Raw genomic sequence first — 22,073 nt, forward strand, 5'->3', positions numbered from 1 at the left:
TTTACGTTAGTAATTTGAGATGTTACCTTTCTCATACACTGATTTTTCCAGTGATTTGAAGGTCTGTTTATGAATTTTTCCATTTTATTCCACTGGTCTATTTGCTTGTGCCCCAGTATCACACTTTTAATTGTAGATACCTTGTAGTATGTCTTAATTAAGAGGCCATACTTGATAGGGCTAGTTCCGCCCTAGTAGTTTTTCTTTTGCAGTGTTTTTTTTCAATTTTACCTGTTATTAAACTTAAAGGGAAACGTATTCTTATGTCTGGCTTCTTTTGTTCAACACTGATCAGTGTTCATCCATATTGATTTGTGTAGTTAGAGTTTATTCATTTCATGGCTCCGTAATTTTCCATTGAGTGAATGTTGCATTGTTTTCACTTTTATGATTGGTGGACATCTAGATTGTTTTTGGTTTTTGGCTATTAAGAATAGTGCTTTTGGGCTTCCCTGCTGGTGCAGTGGTTGAGAGTCCGCCTGCCGATGCAGGGGACACAGGTTCGTGCCCCGGTCCGGGAAGATCCCACATGCCGCGGGCCTGTGAGCCATGGCCGCTGAGCCTGTGCGTCCAAAGCCTGTGCTCCACAATGGGGGAGGCCACAACAGTGAGAGACCCGCGTACCGCAAAAAAAAAAAAAAAAAGAATAGTGCTTTTGTGAACATTCTTGTAAATATATGTCACATTTCTGTTGATCGATCATACAGTATGCTTATTTTACCCAGCTTTCCAAAGCAGTGATACCAATTTACACTCCTACTAGTGGTGAGTTTTTTTTTTTTCTTTTTATAAATTTATTTATTTATTTATCTTTGGCGGCGTCGGATCTTCGTTGCTGCGTGTGGGCTTTCTCTAGTTGGGGCGAGCAGGGGCTGCTCTTTGTTGCGGTGCACGGGCTTCTCATTGAGGTGGCTTCTCATTGAGGTGGCTTCTCTTTGTTGCGGAACATGGGCTATGGGCGTGCAGGCTTCTGTAGTTGTGGCACATGGGCTCAGTAGTTGTGGCTCACGGGCTCTAGAGTGCAGGCTCAGTAGTTGTGGTGCACGGGCTTAGTTGCTCCGTGGCGTGTGGGATCTTCCTGGACCAGGGCTCGAACCCATGTCCCCTACATTGGCAGGTGGATTCTTAACCACTGTGCCACCAGGGAGTCCACTAAGTGGTGTGTTTTGATTAGAGAGTTCATTATTATTTTCTTTTAGCTTATTGTATGGTTGTGTAGTAGCCTTTCATTGTGTTTTTAATTTGTATTACCCTGTTGATTAAGGAAGTTGAGCACTTTCCCACGTGTTTACTGTCCTCTTGTTTGAAGCGCTTGTCAAGCCCTCAGCCCATCTTTTCTGTTAGGTGCTTTGTCTTTATTGATTTTCTGACTGTGAATACTAGATTCGTTAGATCGATATTAGCAGGTTAACTTTAAAAGCCCAGATTTACATGAAAATAAGTGATACTGCTTCTTTGTTTGTATGGGAGAAGTCCTAAGTTTTAATAACCAAACAGCTTGCATTCAGACCGGTATATTTACTTCTTACCGAACCTTGATCTATCACAACTGCCACCTTAATAGTGAAGTTTCAGCCTTAAGATGCCTGGTTTGGGAACTAGGAGGGAGCTGCCTGGTGGAGTGTGCCCAAGTGAAGCTTAGCAGTTGAAACACAGCTTGTTACTTTACCTTAGACATTTTGTGATTTGTTTAAAATAGTTTTAGGGTTGAGGTGAAGTTAGGAGGCTGATTTTAAAGAAATGTGGCCTGTCGAGTGTACGAATTTGCTGTTTTCCATTGAGTGCTTTGTTAGAGAAGTATCATGGTTTTTCATATATTTTATTATTTAGAAATTGAAAAGACTTCCTAAAACTTTTTAGTTTTTTTTCTTTTTTTTTGAAAATCACATAGTGATTTAGTGAGGAGGAAGAATGACCAAAGAAACTCCAAAACCAGACGTGTTAACTACCCATTCAGGTTCCTTTAATAGGTTAATTATATTCTTCATTTTAGCAGCTAAAGAAAGAATGTTCTTGATTTTGATAAGAATTTGATGAATTTGCTCATATATGATAGTTTAGAATATGACTTAGATGTTCTACTGCCCAAAGCAAATGTGGTCAAGATAGCATTCTTTTGTACCTAGCAATTTTCAGCTCCTTATTAATCTTGTCATTACCATTCCTTTTTTTTTTTTGCTCTGTGAATATTTATTTTTAATTTAACTGTAGTGATTTACAAGATCATGTTCCAAGTGTACAGCTTCAGATTCTTTTCCATTATAGGTTATTGTAAGCTATTGAATATAGTTCTGTGTACTATACAATAAATCCTTGTTGTTTATCTATTTTATATATAGTGGTATATATCTGTTAATCCCTGGATATATACCCAGGAGTGGGATTGCAGGATCATATGGTAGCTCTATTTTTAGTTTTTTAAAGAACCTCCATACTGTTTTCCATAGTGGCTGCACCAATTTTCATTACCACCAACAACGTACAGGAGTTCCTTTTCTCCACTCCCTTTCCAGCATTTATTATTTGTAGACTTTCTGTTGATAGCCATTCCAACAGGTTCGTGAAGTGATACCTCATTGTAGTTTCGATTTGCATTTCTCTAATAATTAGTAATGTTGAGCATCCTTTTGTGTGCCTCTTGGCTATCTGTATGTCCTCCTTGGAGAGAGATCTATTTAGGTCTTCCGCCCATTTTTTGATTGGGTTGTTTTTTTGATACTGAGGTTTATGAGCTGTCTGTGTATTTTAGAAATTAAGCCCTTATCGGTTACGTCATTTGCAAATACTTTCTCTTAGTCTGTAAGTTGTCTTTTTGTTTTGTTTATGGAAAAACTTTTCAATTTTGAGTTAATGTTAGAGAAAAGTTGCAAAAATATTAGAGTTCTCTTACATGTTTTATTCCACTCCCCTTACGTTTTTTTTTTTTTTTTTTTTTTTGGTGGTACGTGGGCCTCTCATTGTTGTGGCCTCTCCCATTGCGAAGCACAGACTCCGGACGCGCAGGCCCAGCAGCCATGGCTCACGGGCCCAGCCGCTCCGCGGCATGTGGGATCTTCCCGGACCGGGGCACGAACCCGTGTCCCCTGCATCTGCAGGCGGACTCTCAACCACTGCGCCACCAGGGAAGCCCTCCCCTTACGTTTTACATAACTGTAACTGTAGAACAGTTATCAAGGATAAGAAATGAACAATGATCCAATAATAACTAAATTACCCACCACATTTGAATTTTGCTAGTTCTTCCTTTTTCTCTTCCAGGATTCCACTTTGCCTTTAGTTGTTACTTCTTTTTGGTGTCTGACTCTGTAACAGATCCTCAGTTTTCCCTTTGTCTTTTATGACTTTTTGAAGAGGATTGGTTATTTTTTAGAATGCCCTTCAACTTGGTTTGTCTGATGTTTTTCATCATTGGAATGAGGTCGTGCATTTTTGGCAAGAATACTATAAAAACCATGTTGTTCATCATCTCAAGGGGTTCATGATATTGATCTGTCTTATTATTGGTAATGTTTACCTTGGTTAAGATGGTATTTCTTACTGTAAAGTTACTGTGTTTCTGTAATTTATAAATATTTTGGAGGAGATAATTTGGGGCTGTGCTTAATTTAACTGTTAGTCCTCAAACATTCACCCACTAGTTTTATCATCTGTGGGTGGATCTTTATCTGCAACAGTTTCTGGAGTTTGGCTGATGGTAATTCTGTTTTCCCTTTTCCTTTCACATTTAATTGAAATTCCACTCTAATGAAGAGCTGTCCTTTTCCCATTTGTTTATTTGATTACATCAGTTATGGACTCAAGGGTTATCATTCTGTGGGTTAATGTCTAATGTTATTATTTTGTTGCTCACATTATTCTAGCTTTGGCCTTTAGAAGCTCTTTCAAGCTGGTGTTCTCTTGACAAACCCCCATAATTTTTTGAGCAGTACCTTCATTTCTAGTGCCACATGATATTCCAGGTTCATGCTGCATTTTCCCTGACCCAGCCCTGCAACCAACCCCTTCTCTGAGAAATTCTGGTTTGTTTTATTAAAGACTAGTATTTAGAAATTAAGATCTCCATGCTAGCTGTGCTCATTGCAGTCCTTCTTGCTTCTAGGCTCTCAGCAGACAGAGCTAGGAATCCTGTAGGCATATGCATATCTATAAGACTCTTATTTCTGTATCTATCTGCATGTATATTGGAAACCATGGGTTTACACTGATACCTCAAGATTCCGATCTCACATCATAGAGTTCAGTTTAGCCTCCCTCCTTTTCTTATTTATAGTTTTTTTCTCCAGCAATAGAAACCCAGCTCTCATTGTCTATTATTTCTTCACTTCTAGTATACACGCAAAACAGTTTAAATTTTTTACCCATTTCTCCCCTCACCCCTGGAGAAAGACTTTTGTATACATGGGGGGTAATATATCATGGAACAATACTGTTACACAAAAAGATACACTCAGAAATATCACTTCCTCATCTATGCTACCCCATTTCCTTTCCCCTTTCTACCTGGAAAAAATTTGAAAGGTCTTTTATCCACTTTCAGCCATTAGAAAATGTCAACCTAAAAAGTTTTATTTTTGATAACTGGAAAGCACTAAGTTTTCGAGGGTATCTGTAACTGTCCCTGATGAGAATTTCTCAGGGTTTAATGGTAACTTATTTAAGCTGATATTCTTTTGTAACAGGGAAGAGCTAAATCGGACTCCACGTTGGATCTGTTTCTTGGACTTTAACCTTTGCTTTTTGTTGCCTTTGTTATTATGATCACACATAATGGTCTGCCTCAGGGAACCCTGGCCACCTGTAGTTGGCTGCAATAAAAAAGAAACTAACGCATCCCCTCACCGGGGCTGGTCATTCCAGGAGATGTTTTGCAAGACTGCCTTTTACTTTACTTCCTCACTGCCTCTCCTTCTCTGATTCTATAAAAGAAACTGGCATCCAGACCCCGATAAGATGGTTTTTCAGAGACACTAGTCTGCCATCTTCTCGGTCTGCCGGCTTTCCAAATAAAGTTGTATTCCTTTGCCTCAACACCTCATCTCCGATTCAGTGGCCTGTCATGTGGTGAGCAGAGCGAGCTAGGACTTGGTAACACTTTCACTTTGATCTTAGGACATTGGCAAATACAGCAATTTATCTGTGAAGTTACTTAAGCAAACCTCTAGCTTTGATCAACCAAAAAAATTCTAGGCCCACCTGTGTCTTTCTTCCAGCTCTTAATATTTTCTAATCCTATCCATTTCATCGTCTGTCTCCTAAATTGTCAGCCAAGGAGTGAACACACAATAAAGTATTTGAAAATTTAACTGGTGTTGAGAATAGTGGGATGTCAGATGCTCGATTTACTTACTTTCTGTTGAGGCTGTCATCCCACAGTTGCTGCAGTGTCACTTTGATCATTATTTTTAGTTCTTATGCTTAGTGAGTTCTTAGCCTGTTTGTGAGATTTGTTGAATTCCCTGAGTGTCTCCAAGACCACTCTTCATTTGACTTCAGATTCATCTTTTTTACTCTCTCTTGGACAGGATATCTCCATTTTGAGAGTTTACTTGACAGCCTTTCAGATCAATCCAAATGTATATTTTCCCCACCTTTTAGCACATACACTAGTCTCTGTCTTTGTACTTTATTTGCATAGCAGTGATCACATTTGAAATTAAATGCTTAACTGAAAGGTCAAAGAGGGGCAGGGGTCATTTGTTTTATTCACTAAAACTTAGGTTGTACTTCTTAAGTTCCTGGCTCAACCTTATCTCAGTAGGTAATCTTGCTTTCTATTTTGGATGGAAAGCAAAAAAACAAAAACAAAAAACAAAATACTTTGGAGGGCAGGAGAATTCAGAAACAATTCAGCATAACAGCTTTGCATACAGAAGAAAAACTCAGAGCCACCAGTGTTACCTCTCTCTTTGCTACTTGATATTCCTAGTGGGGGACCACAAGTCATCAGGAAAGAGTGCTCAGTGTGCTTTATTTAAGAGATAGTACTGAATAAACTATTTAAAGTATATATTTGATATGTAAGGGTCCAACAGTTTAAAAAATATGAAAATTTTATTTTATGGTATCTTCCATTTTTATATTTTGTTTTGGTGTATTCTCTGGACAATAAATGACATTTTTGTATTAGTTCCTCACTGGCTGTTCCTTTTCAGGTTCCTTAGGTTCTTCCTTTTTTCCCCCTCAGAATATTTGTGGTGCACAGGGTCATCTTAGTCCTTTGGTAATTGGATCTTTTCTCTTGGATTCAATACTACTTTGTTGATTACTCCTAGATCCTTATCTGTGCCAGATCTCCTATATCCACCTGCCTACTGCCTATATCTCTGCTTCAGTATTTCCACAGGCACCCTAAATTAAAGGTGACTAAAACTGAATTTGTAATCTCTTTTTCTGCTGGCTTTTTCACGCAGCTGCTCAATTCAGAACCTGTAACAGCCATCTTTAGCTCCTCCCCCCTCTTTACTTCCACTTTCTAACTGGTTTCCCTGCCTCAACTCCCTCTTCCACATCACAGCCATCAGAATGAGTCCTGACTATGGAATATGACAGCCTAAAGTTCCTTAGTGTCTTCCCATTGAGTTTACAGTCCTTAGTGCTACATTTGTTACAAGGCCTGTTGGGATGTCTTCTGCAGCTTCTCTTTTTATTTTACCCTTTCCCTATTCCACAAATGGTACTGTTCAGCCACATCAAAGCCAGCTTTATGTGCAGCATTAACAGCCTTGCTGATAACCCTGTTTCTTCTCTGGAAACATCTTTCCCCACTTTCTTTCCTGGTCATCCTTCAAGCTTGAACTCGGATGTTTCTTTCTCGGGGACTCAGTCGCCCATCTTCTCAAGCAAGCAGCGTCCTCTCCATCCCCCGTGGCACCTCGTATACACATTTATCTAGTGTTATAAGCCTTTCCTTGAGTCCTTAAGGAGGTAGAAAGACCTTTTTTTTTTTTTTTTTTTTTTTTTTTGCGGTACGTGGGTCTCTCACTGTTGTGGCCTCTCCCGTTGTGGAGCACAGGCTCCGGACGTGCAGGCTCAGCGGCCATGGCTCACGGGCCCAGCCGCTCCGCGGCATGTGGGGTCTTCCCGGACCGGGGTACGAACCCATGTCCCCTGCATCGGCAGGCGGACTCTCAACCACTGCGCCATCAGGGAAGCCCAAGAAGGACCTATTTTTGATCTCTACAGCACTTAGCATAAATGTCTGGATTGAATAAATGAATAGATTGTTTTTAAAATTACAGCCATAAGGATGGTAAATTTTAACTGGCTATATACCCAGTTAATATTAAGGAGTTAAGATTTTCCTTCATTTGGAGAACACTGGCTTTATTCCGTCTTGGATTTGGTCTTCTCCCAGTTATAGGTTCATCCCTTCTTGTCCGTTCTTGTGTTCTCCTGTCTTTTCCCCACTTGATCTGTAATCAGCCCTAAAGGACAGTGAAACTGCCTAGAATTAGGATCTTAAGTTTTGGCAGGAAGCCCTTCAGAGTTGGTGATCTGAGTAGTGTCTTTGCCAGCTGGAGCTTAGAACAAAGAAACCAAACAAACTCTTGGCACTCTCTGAAATGCAGCTTTTTGCTTCTTCAGAAATTGTGATTCTGGTCAGTTGACACTGACTTAGAAGTGTATGTAGAACTCAGAGTCCAGTGGCCACGATTACAGTCCCTCTGGATGCCTACAGTGCTTCACTAGTTATTGAATTTGCAGGCTGTTTGGAATTGAAATTACAGTCTAATAGAATTTTGGAGCTGGACAGGACTTTTTACTTGAGATAATGTCATACCATTCCCTAAATGAGGAACACTAAGGTTATTTACCTAGTTAATGGCAGATTTGGGCTGTGATCTTGGTATTTCTGGCTTAGTTCATTTTCTGTTTAACAGCATCTTCCATAGTTATAGGGAAGGATAGTGCTGTAATCATTCTTAGAGGAGTGACACTTTTTTACTTGCGGTCTCCCCACAAGCCTAAATGTTTTGGGAATGAGATTATTCATTTACCAGAAAATCCTTCTGCCAGTTATGCATTCTGCTTTTTTTTTTCCTGTAAGAAAAATGACAAGTAAGCAATTTTACAATAAGGATGATGTTTCAAAAATTATTTGAGTAAGTAGTAGATGAACATAATAGAACATTACAAAAGGGCTCACAGTGAAAATGTAAGATTCCCTACCTCCCTGCCCCAATTTCTCTTTCTCCACCCCAGAGGCCACTTGTTTTTTTAGGTATTCTTTCAAAGGAAATCCCCTTTCTCCTTTTTCTAAAGTATCAAAATTTTAGCATTAAAATCTAAAGTATCAAAATTTCTAAAGTATCACATTTAGTGGTACTAAAAGTTTTTTATATCTGTTCTGGCCTTCAGTTTCTGAGTGATTTAATAAGAATCTCCTCTCACCACCTCCCAACATTTTATGTTCACTTTCAAACATAGCAAAGTTGAAAAAATTACAGTGGGTACTTGAATCCCATCATCTAAGATTCTACCATTATATTTTACTGTATTTGTATTCTCAGTTCCTTCAGAACTCCTCATAAAGTCTGCCTAGTTATATAAACAACCATGGATACAATTTTGCTGCTTTTGCCACTGAAGGGAAACCAAAGGCCTGAGAGTGGAGAGACATGGAATGGTCCATGGTTTAAACTAGTAACACTTTTCTCTGTGTGTGTGTTTTAAGTGATTAGGATCAGCAAGGCATAACAACTTATTTATATTATGGATTCAGTTGCTTTAGTGCACAGGTTAAGAGCCTAACTGACCACCCTTTTTGATGTTTCGTTCTCTCAGCTTCTTTCTTGCACATTGGTCTCCCTTCTGATAAATCAAGCTAATAATGCTGTGTTTTGCTTTAACAGAGAAGGGAGCTATTGTATTACCCATTTTGCGGAAGCCATTGAGTTGGTTGAGTTGTGTACTTTTCTGAAGAAACATTAATTTTGATTGGAATGCTGAGAACAATTGTTTTAGTATTTTTATTTTTCCCCTTATATAAACAAAATAATCTAAATTTCTTATTGTACTAGAAGCTTGTACATTAAGACCTTATTCTATAAATCCCTTACTAACGGGATACTTTTTTATAATTAACAATAAAACATAAAATAATCTTAAATATTACTTGATTTTTCCTAAAAGCAAAGTTAAAAATAGATATTTGAAGTTTCAGGCGGGATTTGATGAATGTGGCTTAAAATATTTTGGCAGTTTATTCTGACTGGGAATGGAGAAAGGAAAGCAAAAAAAAAAAAACCTAATGAAAAAAATATTACCCATAATCCCTTCACTTTGAGGATGATCTGTGTTAACATTTTGTATATCCTTTTAGCCTTTCTTTTCATATTCACGTTCAAACAAAGGATAACAATATACAAGCCGTTTCATAATCTGCTTTTCCTTCCTTCACATTAAATGAATTTCCTCATTTGATTCATATTCTTTTTTTTTCTTTTTGCGGTATGCGGGCCTCTCACTGTTGTGGCCTCTCCCGTTGCGGGGCACAGGCTCCGGACGCGCAGGCTCAGTGGCCATGGCTCAAGGGCCCAGCCGCTCCGCGACATGTGGGATCTTCCCGGACCAGGGCACGAACCCGTGTCCCCTGCATCGGCAGGCGGACTCTCAACCACTGCGCCACCGGGGAAGCCCTGATTCGTATTCTTTTACTAGATAGTAAATTGTGTGGCCATTAAAACCATATGGAGGATGATAAATTTTCATTCCAAAGAATATGTTATGGAGGTCCTCTTTGGTTATCAGATCACTTTCAGTTTGCACTGATAGGAAAGGAATTAAAAGGGTAGTGAAGCAGTGCTGCTGGTTTAAGAAGTAGATCAAGGCAAGACAAGCTTAAAGCCATGCTGCAAGCAGTTCTCATTTTTAATAAGTCAGCTAAGATTGGACAAACTGGCAATTGCAGATATTTTTATCCTGTATATTTTAGTAGGATTCTTGATGTTTAGCAGAATTACTCATATCATCACTGTGTCACGTTGATGGAGGTATTTTTAAAAATACATAAATGCTGGTCAATTTTTTTAAAAACAAAACAGCTTTGTTTCCAGCAGAGGTCTCATTAAAAGGAGGTTTTGCTGCACTTGACTGAAAGATTGAAACAAAATGCTGGTTGACAGTTCTTATCTATGGGAGTGAACAGAGGGATCCTTTCTCTCCCTCTCTTATTCATCTGGCAGGAAAGTTAATCTAGTTGCTTTGTATTTAGGGAAGCAGGCTTTCTTTATAGGGATTCCTTTTCTAAAGTGGCATTAATGTTCGATTAAAGTTGCTGTGGGAAAGGAGAAATGGGCCCAGGGCCCCTTGGTGGACATGTTCTCATGATGGTAGTGACAGCAGTGCAGTAGAAAACAAACCTTATTTGTGGAATAGACATTGATAAGGCTGGGTGACAAGTGATGTCCTGGAAGCATCGTGCTCAGCATTCTCACTTCTACCCTACCTTGTGATACCTCTGAAAAAGCCTTTAAACAAATTGTAGATATATATGTTCAGGAACCCCAATTGCAGAAAATGGTAACATTAAAAGAGATTGAATTACTTTAAGCCTTCAAGAGCAATTAACCCAACTTATAAGAAATTTATTTTGAATTCTTTAGTGTCTATCTCTTAGATAGTGATTTATTTCTCTTTTTAGTAAAAAGTTCTTGACAGGAGAAGAACCTGAACTACACTGACATTTGAGCACCTTTATTGGAGCTTGCACCACTTTTATTTTATTGCAGTTCTTTGGGGCAGGGAGTTTGGAATTGTTTATTTGTTTTTCTTTTTTGTTTCTTTTGTGTGTGACATGGGCATGTGTGCATGATATGTATATTAGAAAAGCCTTTTTTTTTCTTCAGGGTTATAAACAAAGCTTGAATATAATTCTGTAGTAAAACTGAAACTAGGTGGAGCAGTAATGTTTTAACTGATACTGAAGCAGCCATTGACTAAACCTATCAAATGGTCTTATCTGTTTTCCTGTGATACTTGTATTTATAATTACTGAGTTCAGAGGTATTTGACATTTCCTTCCTTTGCACAACGTTAAGGAATACTTTTAAATGTTTTATGTGTTGTTCGCTAGATATTTTAAAATACTATTCCAACTTCTGTTCATTTCTATCTGATGTTAAGTATAAAGTTGCAGAATTAACTTGAACACTGATTTCAGCTGGCATGAAATGAATATAGAGTGGCATCTGTCCAAATTAAGTTAAAAACAAAGGAAGTTCCTGTGTGTAATTTCCTGTCTCTTACAACAAAAACAAAAGCAAGCAAAAAACCTTCTATAATTATTAAGCCCTTTTCAGAGTATCTAATATTGAAAGTATGAATTTTGGTATTTTACTGTTTGTTTGCTAGCTGTTCTCATTCACTTTATTAGACATTTTCTTAAAAGATAATTATTGTTTTTCTTTTCCTTTATCAGAACACAGCAATGGAGGAAACAGCTATATGGGAACAACACACAGTGACACTTCACAGGGTGAGTTCTGTTGGAGTAAATAATCTGTGTGTAGGTCAGGATACTGGCAGCTTTTGAAAACAATAGAGGAAAGCCAGATGTCAGGAAGCCAGAAGAAAGGGGAAGAACTTTTCTATATTCCTTTGTTTAAAATTAGAGTTGCAATAAATTCTTTATTAAGGTCAAAAGTGAACATGATTACTTTTTCATATATCCTTTTGGTTGTTATTTGTATATTGCTGTTTTTAATCATGACTTAAGAAATTAAGTGGTTTATTTTTAAAAACTTGATCAGATAAAAGACACCATATTTTCGTGTAAATTGTAAACTGTTTCAGTTTTTCTGAGTAATATGTATGTATTGTAGGCTTGGGGTTTAAAATTGAACAGGGTCATGCGAGTAATAAAATCTTAAAAGATACTCCTTGATTTGAAACATGCAGAGCCAAGCTCTTGCTTAAGCAATTGCAGATGGGCAGAGAGCAAATCACGGTGAGCTTGGTAAGAGTAAGAGCTTTGTGGGACTTCCCTGGCGATCCAGTGGTTAAGACTCTGCGCTTCCAATGCAGGGGGAGTGGGTTTGATCCCTGGTTGAGAAACTAAGATCCTGCATGCCACACGGCACTAGAAATAGATGGAAAATTCTGGAATAAGAATTAAATAAATAATAGCTTTAAAAAAAAAAAAAAGAGCTTTGTCTGAAATGAGACTGCCCTGAATTTGAATCCTACTGCTGCCTGCTTCCCTTTAGAAATGAGCAAGTGACCAAACCTGCCTTTAAAGCATTGGTTTTCAGTGTTAAAAATGGGGCTTATGCCACCTCATGCTTGACATAAAGTAGTGCCTCCCATAAATCTCTCCTTTCCTCCCTTTGAAGAGAGCTGAATCTACTGATTACCCTTCTCCTTATAGAATGTACAGAAAGATTAGAGAATATTTAAATATTTTACACTTACTACTTCTACCAGCTATATCCCTTACTAGGAAAATGGAAAGGGGGAAAATCATGTTCCTGAACCACCCTGCACCTGACTATCTCGTGAATCTTTGAATCTACACATGATAGACAATGGGTAAATTAATTATTAAAAAACAGTGATTTCAGATAAGACTTTTTTGTGTCTCCCTAAATGGTGAAAGAAATCATTAAATAATACTAACCTTAACTTTTAATTTATAAAGCTAAGGTATGGCTTGAATTTGTTTGAAATGTGCTGATAGATAGCATATTTAAATCAGATTAAACATATACCATCATACCTTATAAATGTTTAATTGGCTGGTTTTTATAGAATAATTTGGTGTTTTACCACATTACATTTATTTTCTTAATACCTTTATTATTTTTATTGGTATAATTTACACACAGTAAGATTCATCCTTAGTGTACAGTTCTGAGTTCGACAAATGCATTTAGTCATGTAAGTCATATAACCACCACTTCAGACAATATAGAACAATTCCATCACCCTGAAATTTTCCCTTGTGCCATTTGTAGTTAACCCAGTCCGCTTACCCTGAGCACTGAGTAACCACTGATGTGTTTTCTGTTCCTATATGTCTGCTTTTTCTCTCATGTAGGTGAACTCATACAATACATAGCCTTTTGAGACTGGTTTCTTACACTTAGCCTAATGCACTTGAGATTTTTCTGTGATGTACTTTTATCAGTAGTTCTTATTGCTGAATAGTATTCCATTGTATGAATGTAGAATAATTTGCTTATTCATTATCCAGTCTTGATACCCTGGGGCGGTTTCCAGTTTTTGGTGATTGTGAATAAATCTCTAGTGTACTGGTTTTTGAATGAACATAGCTTTTCATGTCTCTTGGGTAAATTCCTAGGAATGGAATTGTTTTTAGTTTGTAGTTCTCTAAAGGCTAATGATTTTGAATATCTGTTTATGTGCTTATTTGTCATCCATTATTTTCTTTGGTAAAATGTGTTCAAATCTCTTACCCATTTTTAATTAGGTTTTTTGTTTTCTTATATTGACCTTAAAAATGGGTTTACTTGGGATCAACAAAGAATTGCAATTCAGGGTCTGCAGCCACTGCAAGACACAGGTGCAAGACCCCAGCAAAAATAGAACTCTTTTATAGAGGGGAAAAGGAAGTTGGGAGGGCTGTAGTTAACAGAGTCCATTGGAGGAATTGAGAGTTCAGAGTGTAGTGGTTTTTCATTGGCTGAATTGTGACAGTCTGTCATTGGCTGAGTTCTTGGCAGGCAAGAAGAGGAAGTCTTTTTTCTTGCTGGGCTCTGCTAACAGCACGGTGTATGAGTGCTCCCCCTTCTGGCCTCCCAACTCTATTTTTTTTTGGGGGGGGTTGGTTCACGGGCCTGTCACTGTTGTGGCCTCTCCTGTTGCGGAGCACAGGCTCCGGATGCGCAGGCTCGGCGGCCATGGCTCACGGGCCCAGCCTCTCCGCGGCATGTGGAATCTTCCCTGACTGGGGCACGAACCCACGTCCCCTGCATCGGCAGGCGGACTCTCAACCACTGCACCACCAGGGAAGCCCCCAACTCTATTTTAATTGAGGTTTCTGTTTATTAATTTTTATACTTACTGTTTTTTTAAACTGTGGTAAAATACACATAACAAAATTTGCCATCTGTCCAGTTCCTTTGTCCATTTTTAAATTGGGTTTTATTTGTTGAATTGTAGGAGTTTTTATATATTCTGGTCATTAACCCCTTATCAGATATATGACTCATAAATGTTTTTTTTTCCCATTCCATGGATTACCTTTGTACTCTGTTAACTGTGTCCCTTGGTGCACAGAAGTTGTTACTGAGTTTTGAGAGTTTTGAATATCTTCTGGATACAAGTTCCTTAATAGGTATTGTTTTGCAAATATTTTTCCCAGTCTGTGGCTTGCCTTTTTCCTTCTCTTAAGTGCCTTTTGCAGAGTATAAGTTTTAAATTTTGATAAAGTCCAATTTGTTCGTTTTTGCTTTTATTGATTTTGCTTTTGGTTTTGTATCTGAGAAGTCTGCCAAACCTAAGGTCCCAAATATCTTTCCTGTTGTTTTCTTCTGGAAGGTTTTGTTTTGTTTTTTGTTTTTGTTTTTTTTAAATTAAATTTTGTATGTATTAAGATTTTTTTAGGGGATTTTTTTTTAATACGGATATCCAGTTTTTTGAACAACCATTTATGAAAAGGTTATCCTTTTTTCGTTTAATTGCTTTCTCCCTTTGTCAGAAATCAGTGACCATATATGTGTCGGTCTTTCCCTAGTCTCTTCTATTGATCAGTGTGTCTATCCTTTGCCAGTTACTTCTGCCTTGATTATTGTAGCTTTATATTAAGTTGGAAATCAGGTAGTGTGAATCCTCCAAACTTATTACTATTATTTTTAATTATTTTGACTAGTTCCTTTGTCTCTGTATATAAACTTTAGAATAAGTTTGTCAAATTAAAAAAATCTGCCAGGATTTTTCATTGGGATTGCATTGAATCTGCAGATTAATTTGGGGAGAATTGACATTTTAACGGTATTGAGTATTCCAAACTATGAATGTGATGTATCTCTTCATTACAGTTTTGTAGTTTTCGGCATACAGATTCTACACATTTTTTGTTAGATTTCTAGTCAAGTATATTTTTTATGTTTCCTCATGCTATTGTAAATGGTATTTTTTTAAATTTCAGTTTTTGATTGTCTATTAATATGTAGAAATACAATTGATTTTTGTTTTTTTTTAAATAGTGAACTTTAAGTTTTCTAGAGTTCTTGGAACTTCTTTGGTAGATTCTTTGGCATTTTTCTATGCAGTCATCTCATCTGTGAAGAGAGGCAGTTTTATTTCTTCGTTTTTGATCTATATGCTGTTCATTTCTTTTTTTTGCCTTATTGTACTTGCTAGGACTTCCAGGATGTTGTTGAATAGGGACAGTAAGCAGGCATCCTTGCCTTATTCCAAATTTTAAATGAAAGCATTCTTTCACTATTATGTATGATGTTAGCAGTAAGGTTTTTGTAGATGCCCTTTATGAGGTTAAGGAAGTTCCCTTGTATTTCTGTTTTGCTATTTACTAGGTTGAGGAAGTTCCCTTTTATACTTAACTTTGCTAAGACGCTTTTTTTTTTCTTTTTAAATCATGAATAGATGTTGGATTTTGCCAGTGCTTTTTTGGTAAGTATTGATTGAGGTTATCATACGAGTTTTCATTTTAGTCTGTTGGTATCGTCAGTTTCTTGCTTTTTGGATGTTGAAGAGCCTTTCATTCCCAGGATAAATTCTACCTAGTTGTGATGTATTATTCATTTTATATATTGCCAGATTGATTTGCTAATGTTTTATGAAGATATTTGTTTCTGTGTTCATGAGGAATATTGGTTAGTACTTTTTCCTTGTGTTTTTATTGGTTTTGAAGTAAGGAAAGCTACCAGCCTCAAAACAAGCAGTTGGGAAGTATTCTTCCCTGTTGTGTTCTGTGGTAGAGTTTGTGTACAACTGAAGATATTTCTCCCTTAAATGTTTGGTAGAATTCACCAGTGTAGCCATCTGGTTCTGGAGTTTTCTTTGTGAGAAAGCTTTTAACTATAAATTTATTTTCTTTAATTTTATATAGGACTATTCAGGTTATGTATTTCTTCTTTGTTAGCTTTTGGAGTTTTTTTGGTAACTTTGGTAGTTTGTATCTTTCAAAGTATTAGTTCCTTTTATCTAAACTGTCAAATTTATAGACATAAAATTGTTCATGACATTCTCTTATTTTAATATTTTAGGATCTGTAATGGTGGCCCATTTTCATTTATGATATTGGTAATTTGTGTCTTCTCTTATTTCTTGGTCAGCCTGGCTAGAGGTTTAACAATTTTATTGACCTTTTCAAAATACCAGCTTTTCTTTTCATTGATATTTTTTTATTTTCTGCTTTGTATTTCACTGATTTCTGCTCTTAATGTGTCTTCTGCTTACATTGGGTTTAAGTTGCTCTTCTTTTCATGATTTCTTAAGGTAGAAGCTAGATCATTTGAGACCATAGGTGTAATTTGACCGTATCACATTACATTTGTTTTTTCCTAATACCTTTTTAAATAAGGAAAATAAAATAAGACAATTAAATTAGCTAAAGTACGTTTCTCCTTTCTACAGTTTTGCCTGGTTTTGTCGGTTGTGGGGAAATGTTAGGTTATTTACTACAGAACTTAGGCAAAGTAGGAAAAGATTCTGAATGTTGAGAAAACAGAATCTGATTTTTTGAATGTGTTAAAAGTGTCACACCAACTCATCATGGTAGTTGTAATACTCAGGCAAGTCTGGAACTCCTGTCTAGAAAGAAGCTCAGTGTAAACTCCATTCTGTAGCTGGGTTCTTCTTGTGCTTCAGTTTTCTTTTGCCCTGAGGGAGGGGGGTACTAGCCCAGAAAAATGTCATCAAAAGATACATGGAGATAAGATGAGTATATAGTTCATAATTCTTTGGCTTTCAAACATGTTAACTATTGTGCTGGGAACACAGAGCTGTGTTGCCTCTGGGCCTCATCAGAGAGGGACTATGACAGAATGGAAGTCTTCAACAACCATCCCTCCAGGAATCGTTTTTGAAGGTTTTTAAAAATAGACCTGTCATTGTAAGCCCAAAACTTATGCCAAAGCGTAATCCAGTTGACTTCATTTTCCGAGGCTGCAGAACTATACTTTCAGATATCTTTCCTTTGGTATTCTGAGTTGTTCAGAATAAAATTTAGACTGTCTAGAGCACTGTCAGCAAACTTTTGCTGTAAAGAACCATATGATAAATAAATACTTTAGGCCTTGCAGGCCATAATTCTCTGTCACAACTTCTCAACTCTGTAGCTGTATTGCAAAGGCAGCTGTAGAGTAGGTTAACAAATGGGTGTGGCTATGTTCCAGTAAAACTTTATTTACAACAATGGGCAGCTAGCTGGATTTAGCCTGCAGGCCATAGTTTGCTGACCACTGATCTAGAGTAGTAGCTCTCAAGGTTAATTGTAAAGAGGAATCAACTGGATCATGCCCAACTACCAGAGATTCTGATTCATTTGGTCTGGGATGGGACCCGTAATATGTATGTTTAAAAATGCGTGTTTGAAATGGAGGGCCATGTCCTCTGGCATCACATTTTTAAGAAATGCTGACAAAGGAATGAGAGAAAGTTATTCTCCTTGAGGTGAGCCAAGTGAGCTTTTGGAATAGTAGTAAGTGACCGAGATAATTTGAGACTATATGCTTTCGGCAATAACCTGGAGTTACAGATATTGTGTCTTGCCAGGTAAGGGCTTGGTGTACTTAGTTATGCCCAGTAAAACTTATTTTCACAGGAGGCCAATCTATTCAACAAAGTCACTCTTAGGAGATCAAATAGCAGCATTGTCTAGTAGCAATATAATGCAAACCACAATGTAATTAAAATTTTCCTAGTCTTCACATTGAAAAACGTAAAATATGGGTGAATTTTATGATAGATCTCATTTAACTCAGCATATCTAAAATGTTGTCATTTTCAACATGTAATATTTAAAAATTGGTATACTGTACTTAGCTATTTTTTTCCATACTGAGTCTAAAAAACCAATGCACATCTTGTAATTTCAGCACCTTTCAGGTAAGGCTAGCCACATTTTAAGTGCTCAGTAGTTGTGTGTATAATGGCTATAGTATTGGCAAGTGCAAGTCTGTAGCTTGAGATGGTAGTTGCATCCAGAGGGTCTTGTGTTCCACCCCTCCCACCCATGATATACCCACAACTTTCTTTAGTTTCAGATGTTCTCCCTTAGAAAATGTACATATTTTTATAATTCTTTGAGAAATGAATAAATACTCAGGAATGAGTTGGTCATCTCTACTTTTCTATTTTCTGAAAAAAAATTACATGAAAGATTAAGTGGGCTTCCCTGGTGGCACAGTGGTTAAGAATCCGCCTGCCAGTGCAGGAGACACGGGTTCGAGCCCTGGTCTGGGAAGATCCCACATGCCGCAGAGCAACTAAGCCTGTGCGCCACAACCGAGCCTGCGCTCTAGAGCCTGTGCTCCACAAGAAGAGAAGCCACCGCAATGAGAAGCCCATGCACCGCAACAAAGAGTAGCCCTGGCTCACCGCAACTAGAGAAAGCCCACACACAGCAACGAAGACCCAACACAGCTAAAAATAAAAAAAAATTTTTTTTAAATTAAAAAAAAGATTAAGTGAATATTTCTATATTAAAGAATTAAAGGGTTGAGAGAAGTTAGAGAGAGGCTTGGCCAAGATGGCAGAGTAGGAAGACTCTGAGCTCACCTCTTTTCATGGGTACACCAAAATTAATTAACACCTGTTTATGGAGCGATTATTGATGAGCAAGACTGGAGGCATAAAGATCTACAGCTAAAGATAGTAAGAAGGAACCACAGTGAGATGGGTAGGACGGGTGGAGTCATGGTCAAGACCCATACCCCCAGGTAGGCGACCCACATATGGGAGGATAATTACAATTGCAGAGGTTCTCCCCAAGGAGTGAGGGGTCTGAGCCCCACATCAGGCTCCCCAGCCCAGGGGTCCTGCACCAGGAAGATGTGTCCCCAGAATGTTTGGCTTTGAAGGCCAGCAGGGCTCACTTTCTGAAGACCCAGAGGACTATGAGAAATAGACACTCCACTCTTAAAGGGTGCACATAAAATTTCACACCCTCTGGGACCCAAGGCAGAAGCAGTAATTTGAAAGGAACCTGTATCAGACCCATCTTCTGATCTTGGAGAGCCTCCTGGAGAGGCAGGAGACAACTGGAGTGCACCCGAGGAACATGGACATTGGCAGCAGACATTAGGGGAGCTCATTCTACCACGTGGACACTGGTGCTGGCAAGAGTCATTGTGGAACCCTCCCTCTAGCTCATCAGCACCAGGACCCACAGGGCCCTGCAGCCAGACACCCTAGGACCTGGCTGCACCCACTTGTAAGTTGGCACTAGCCCTGGGTCAGGCTTCACACACCAGTGGGCATGCACCAGTCCCAGCACCCCCTGGGCCTCAGCCCCATTCACCAGTGGTTCCACACCAGCTCTGGAACTCCTGGGCCCTGCAGCCAGAGATCCCAGGACCTGCCTTTGCCCACCAGTTGGCCAATACTAGCCCTAGAACCTGGCTTCACTCACTGGTGGGTGGGCATCAGCCCCGGGATCCCCTGGGCCCCATCCCCACCCACCAACTGTGTGACACCAGCCCCAGGACTCCTTGGGCCCCTCAGAATGTCTATCATCAAAAGGTCTACAAATAACAAGTGTTGGTGAGGATGTGGAGGAATATGGGAACCCTAGTACACTGGTGAGAATGTAAATTAGGGCAGGCACTATGGAAAACAGTATGGAGGTTCCTCAAAAAACGAAAAATAGAACTGCCATATGATCAAGCAGTTCCACTTCTGGGTATATATTCGAAGAAAACAAAAACACTAATTTGTAAAGATACATGCACCCCAGTGTTCATAGCAGCATTATTTACAATAACCAAGATATGAAAGCAACCTAAGTGTTCATCAACAGATGAATGGATAAAGAAGATGTGGTACATATGTATGTAATGGAATATTACTCAGCCACACAGAAGAATAAAATAAGGTCATTTGCAGCAACATTGGTGGACCTAGAGGGTATTATGCTTATTAGACAGAAAAAGACAATGTATGTTATCATGGATATGCAGAATCTAAAAAAATAAACTAGTGAATATAACAAAAAAGAAAGAGACTCACAGATACAGAGAACAAACTGGTAGTTACCAGTGGGGAGAGGGAAGGGGGGAGGTTCAGGATAGGGGTAGAGGGTTAGGAGATACAAACTACTATTTATAAAATAAATAAGCTACAGGGATATATTATATAGGACAGGGGAATATAGCCAATATTTTATAGTAACTATAAAAGGAATATAATCTATTAAAACTTGTATCACTATGTTGTATACCTGAAACTAATATTATATTATAAATCAACTATACTTCAGTAAAGAAGTTTTTTTAAACAATATGTTGTACACCTAAAACTAAAAAAAAAAAAATCAAATGGAGAAAGTATGTTGAAAGCAAGGTATCTAGTTAAGAGATCATCTAAGGGCAAGCAGCTAAGTGTTTCAAATAGGGAGGGGATTGAATAGGAGGTAAAGTTGGAACAAGGGTGCCAAGACAATGCAGTGAGGGAAAGAGTAGTCTTAACCGATGGTACTGAGACAACTGGTCAACAGCATGGAAAGTAATGAATTTTGACTCCTACTTCACACCAAGAACAAAAATTAACCTAAGATGGATCATAGACCTAAATGTAAGTGTGAAAACTGTAAAACTTTTAGAAGAAATCATAGGAATAAATCTTTATGACCTTGGGTTGGGCAACGGTTTCTTAGATATGATCTTGAAAATAAAAGCAACAGAAGAGAAAACAGGTAAAATTGGACCACATCAAAATTTAAAACTTTTGTGTTTCAAAGGAAACCAGGAAACTCTCAACAAGAAAGTGAAAGGATAACCCACAGAATGAGAAAGTGTTTGCAAGTTACATATCTGATAAGGGGACTTGTATCCAGAATATAGAAATTCAGTAGTAAAAAAAACCAAGTAATTCAGTTTTTTAAATGGACTGAAGATTTGAAAAACATTTCTCCAAAGAAGATACAGAACTGTTTAATAAACATATGAAAAGATGCTCAACAGTACTGACCATCAGGGAAATATATGTCAAAAATGACAGTGAGATACCCTGTCACACCCTCTAGAATGGCTGTAATCACAAAAGCAGGCAATAATAGGTGTTGATGAGGATGTGGATGTTGGCTGGTGGAGCCAACTGTGGTTAAGCAAGGTATTCCACAAAAGGTAAACATATGTAGAATTACCACATGACCCAGCAATTCCACTCCTAGGCGTATTCCCAAGAGAAATGGAGACAAATAGCGACATAATAACTTAATAAACATAGTTGTTCATAGCAGCGTGACTCATGATAGCCTGAAAGTGTAAAGGACCCACATGCCCATTAACTGATGAATGATGAATAAGCAAAATGTGGTATATCCATATAATGGAATATTGTTCAACAGTGAAAAGGAATGAAGTACTGATACATGCCGTGACATGGATGAACCTTGAAAACGTTATCCTAACTCGAAGAAGGCAGTCACAAAGGACCATTATTGTATAATGCCATTTATATGAAATGGTCAGAACAGGTGAATAGACAGAAAGATTAGTGGTTTTTAGGATGGGGGAATTCAAGGATGATGGCTAAAGGGTAGGGAGTTTCATTTGAGGGTGATGAAAATTTTATGCAGTTGATTGTGTTGATGGTTGCACAACTCTGAACATACAAAAAACATAGAATTGTACATTTTGAAGAGTGAATTTACGGTAGGTGATTTACATGTCAATAAAGCTATTGTAAGAAAAGGGGCCAGGGAGGGGGAATCCTACATATTTGTTGAGTAGCTCCAGGCTAGTGTTTGGTGGGTAGAAGGTAAGCATTTACACTGAGGTAAGCATGTAAGCTAAGCTAGGCTTGTTTTATCTGGTTGAAGGCCATTGTGTACATTTATAGAGTGTATTATGAATGTTTCATATCCTTTATTTAATTCTCTGTGAAACAGGGGTTAACCATGTGGAGTAAACTGAGTCCCAGAAAGT

At 38.1% G+C, this 22,073-nt stretch overlaps 1 protein-coding gene across 12 annotated transcripts in view; it reads left to right on the top strand.

The window, feature by feature from the left end:
* TJP1 (tight junction protein 1) overlaps positions 1 to 22,073 on the top strand; it is a gene marked incomplete at its 5' end in the record, with an annotated part of 251,470 nt that overhangs the window by 149,653 nt on the left and 79,744 nt on the right. For all 12 annotated transcript variants that reach the window (XM_079698942.1, XM_079698946.1, XM_079698947.1 and 9 more), the window contains one exon: positions 11,420 to 11,476. In XM_079698942.1, the coding sequence (XP_079555068.1) occupies positions 11,420 to 11,476 (57 nt within the window). The remainder of the gene's footprint in view (positions 1 to 11,419; positions 11,477 to 22,073) is intronic.

Source organism: Hyperoodon ampullatus, assembly GCF_949752795.1.
Source record: "Hyperoodon ampullatus genome assembly, chromosome: 3".
NCBI lineage: Eukaryota > Metazoa > Chordata > Mammalia > Artiodactyla > Ziphiidae > Hyperoodon > Hyperoodon ampullatus.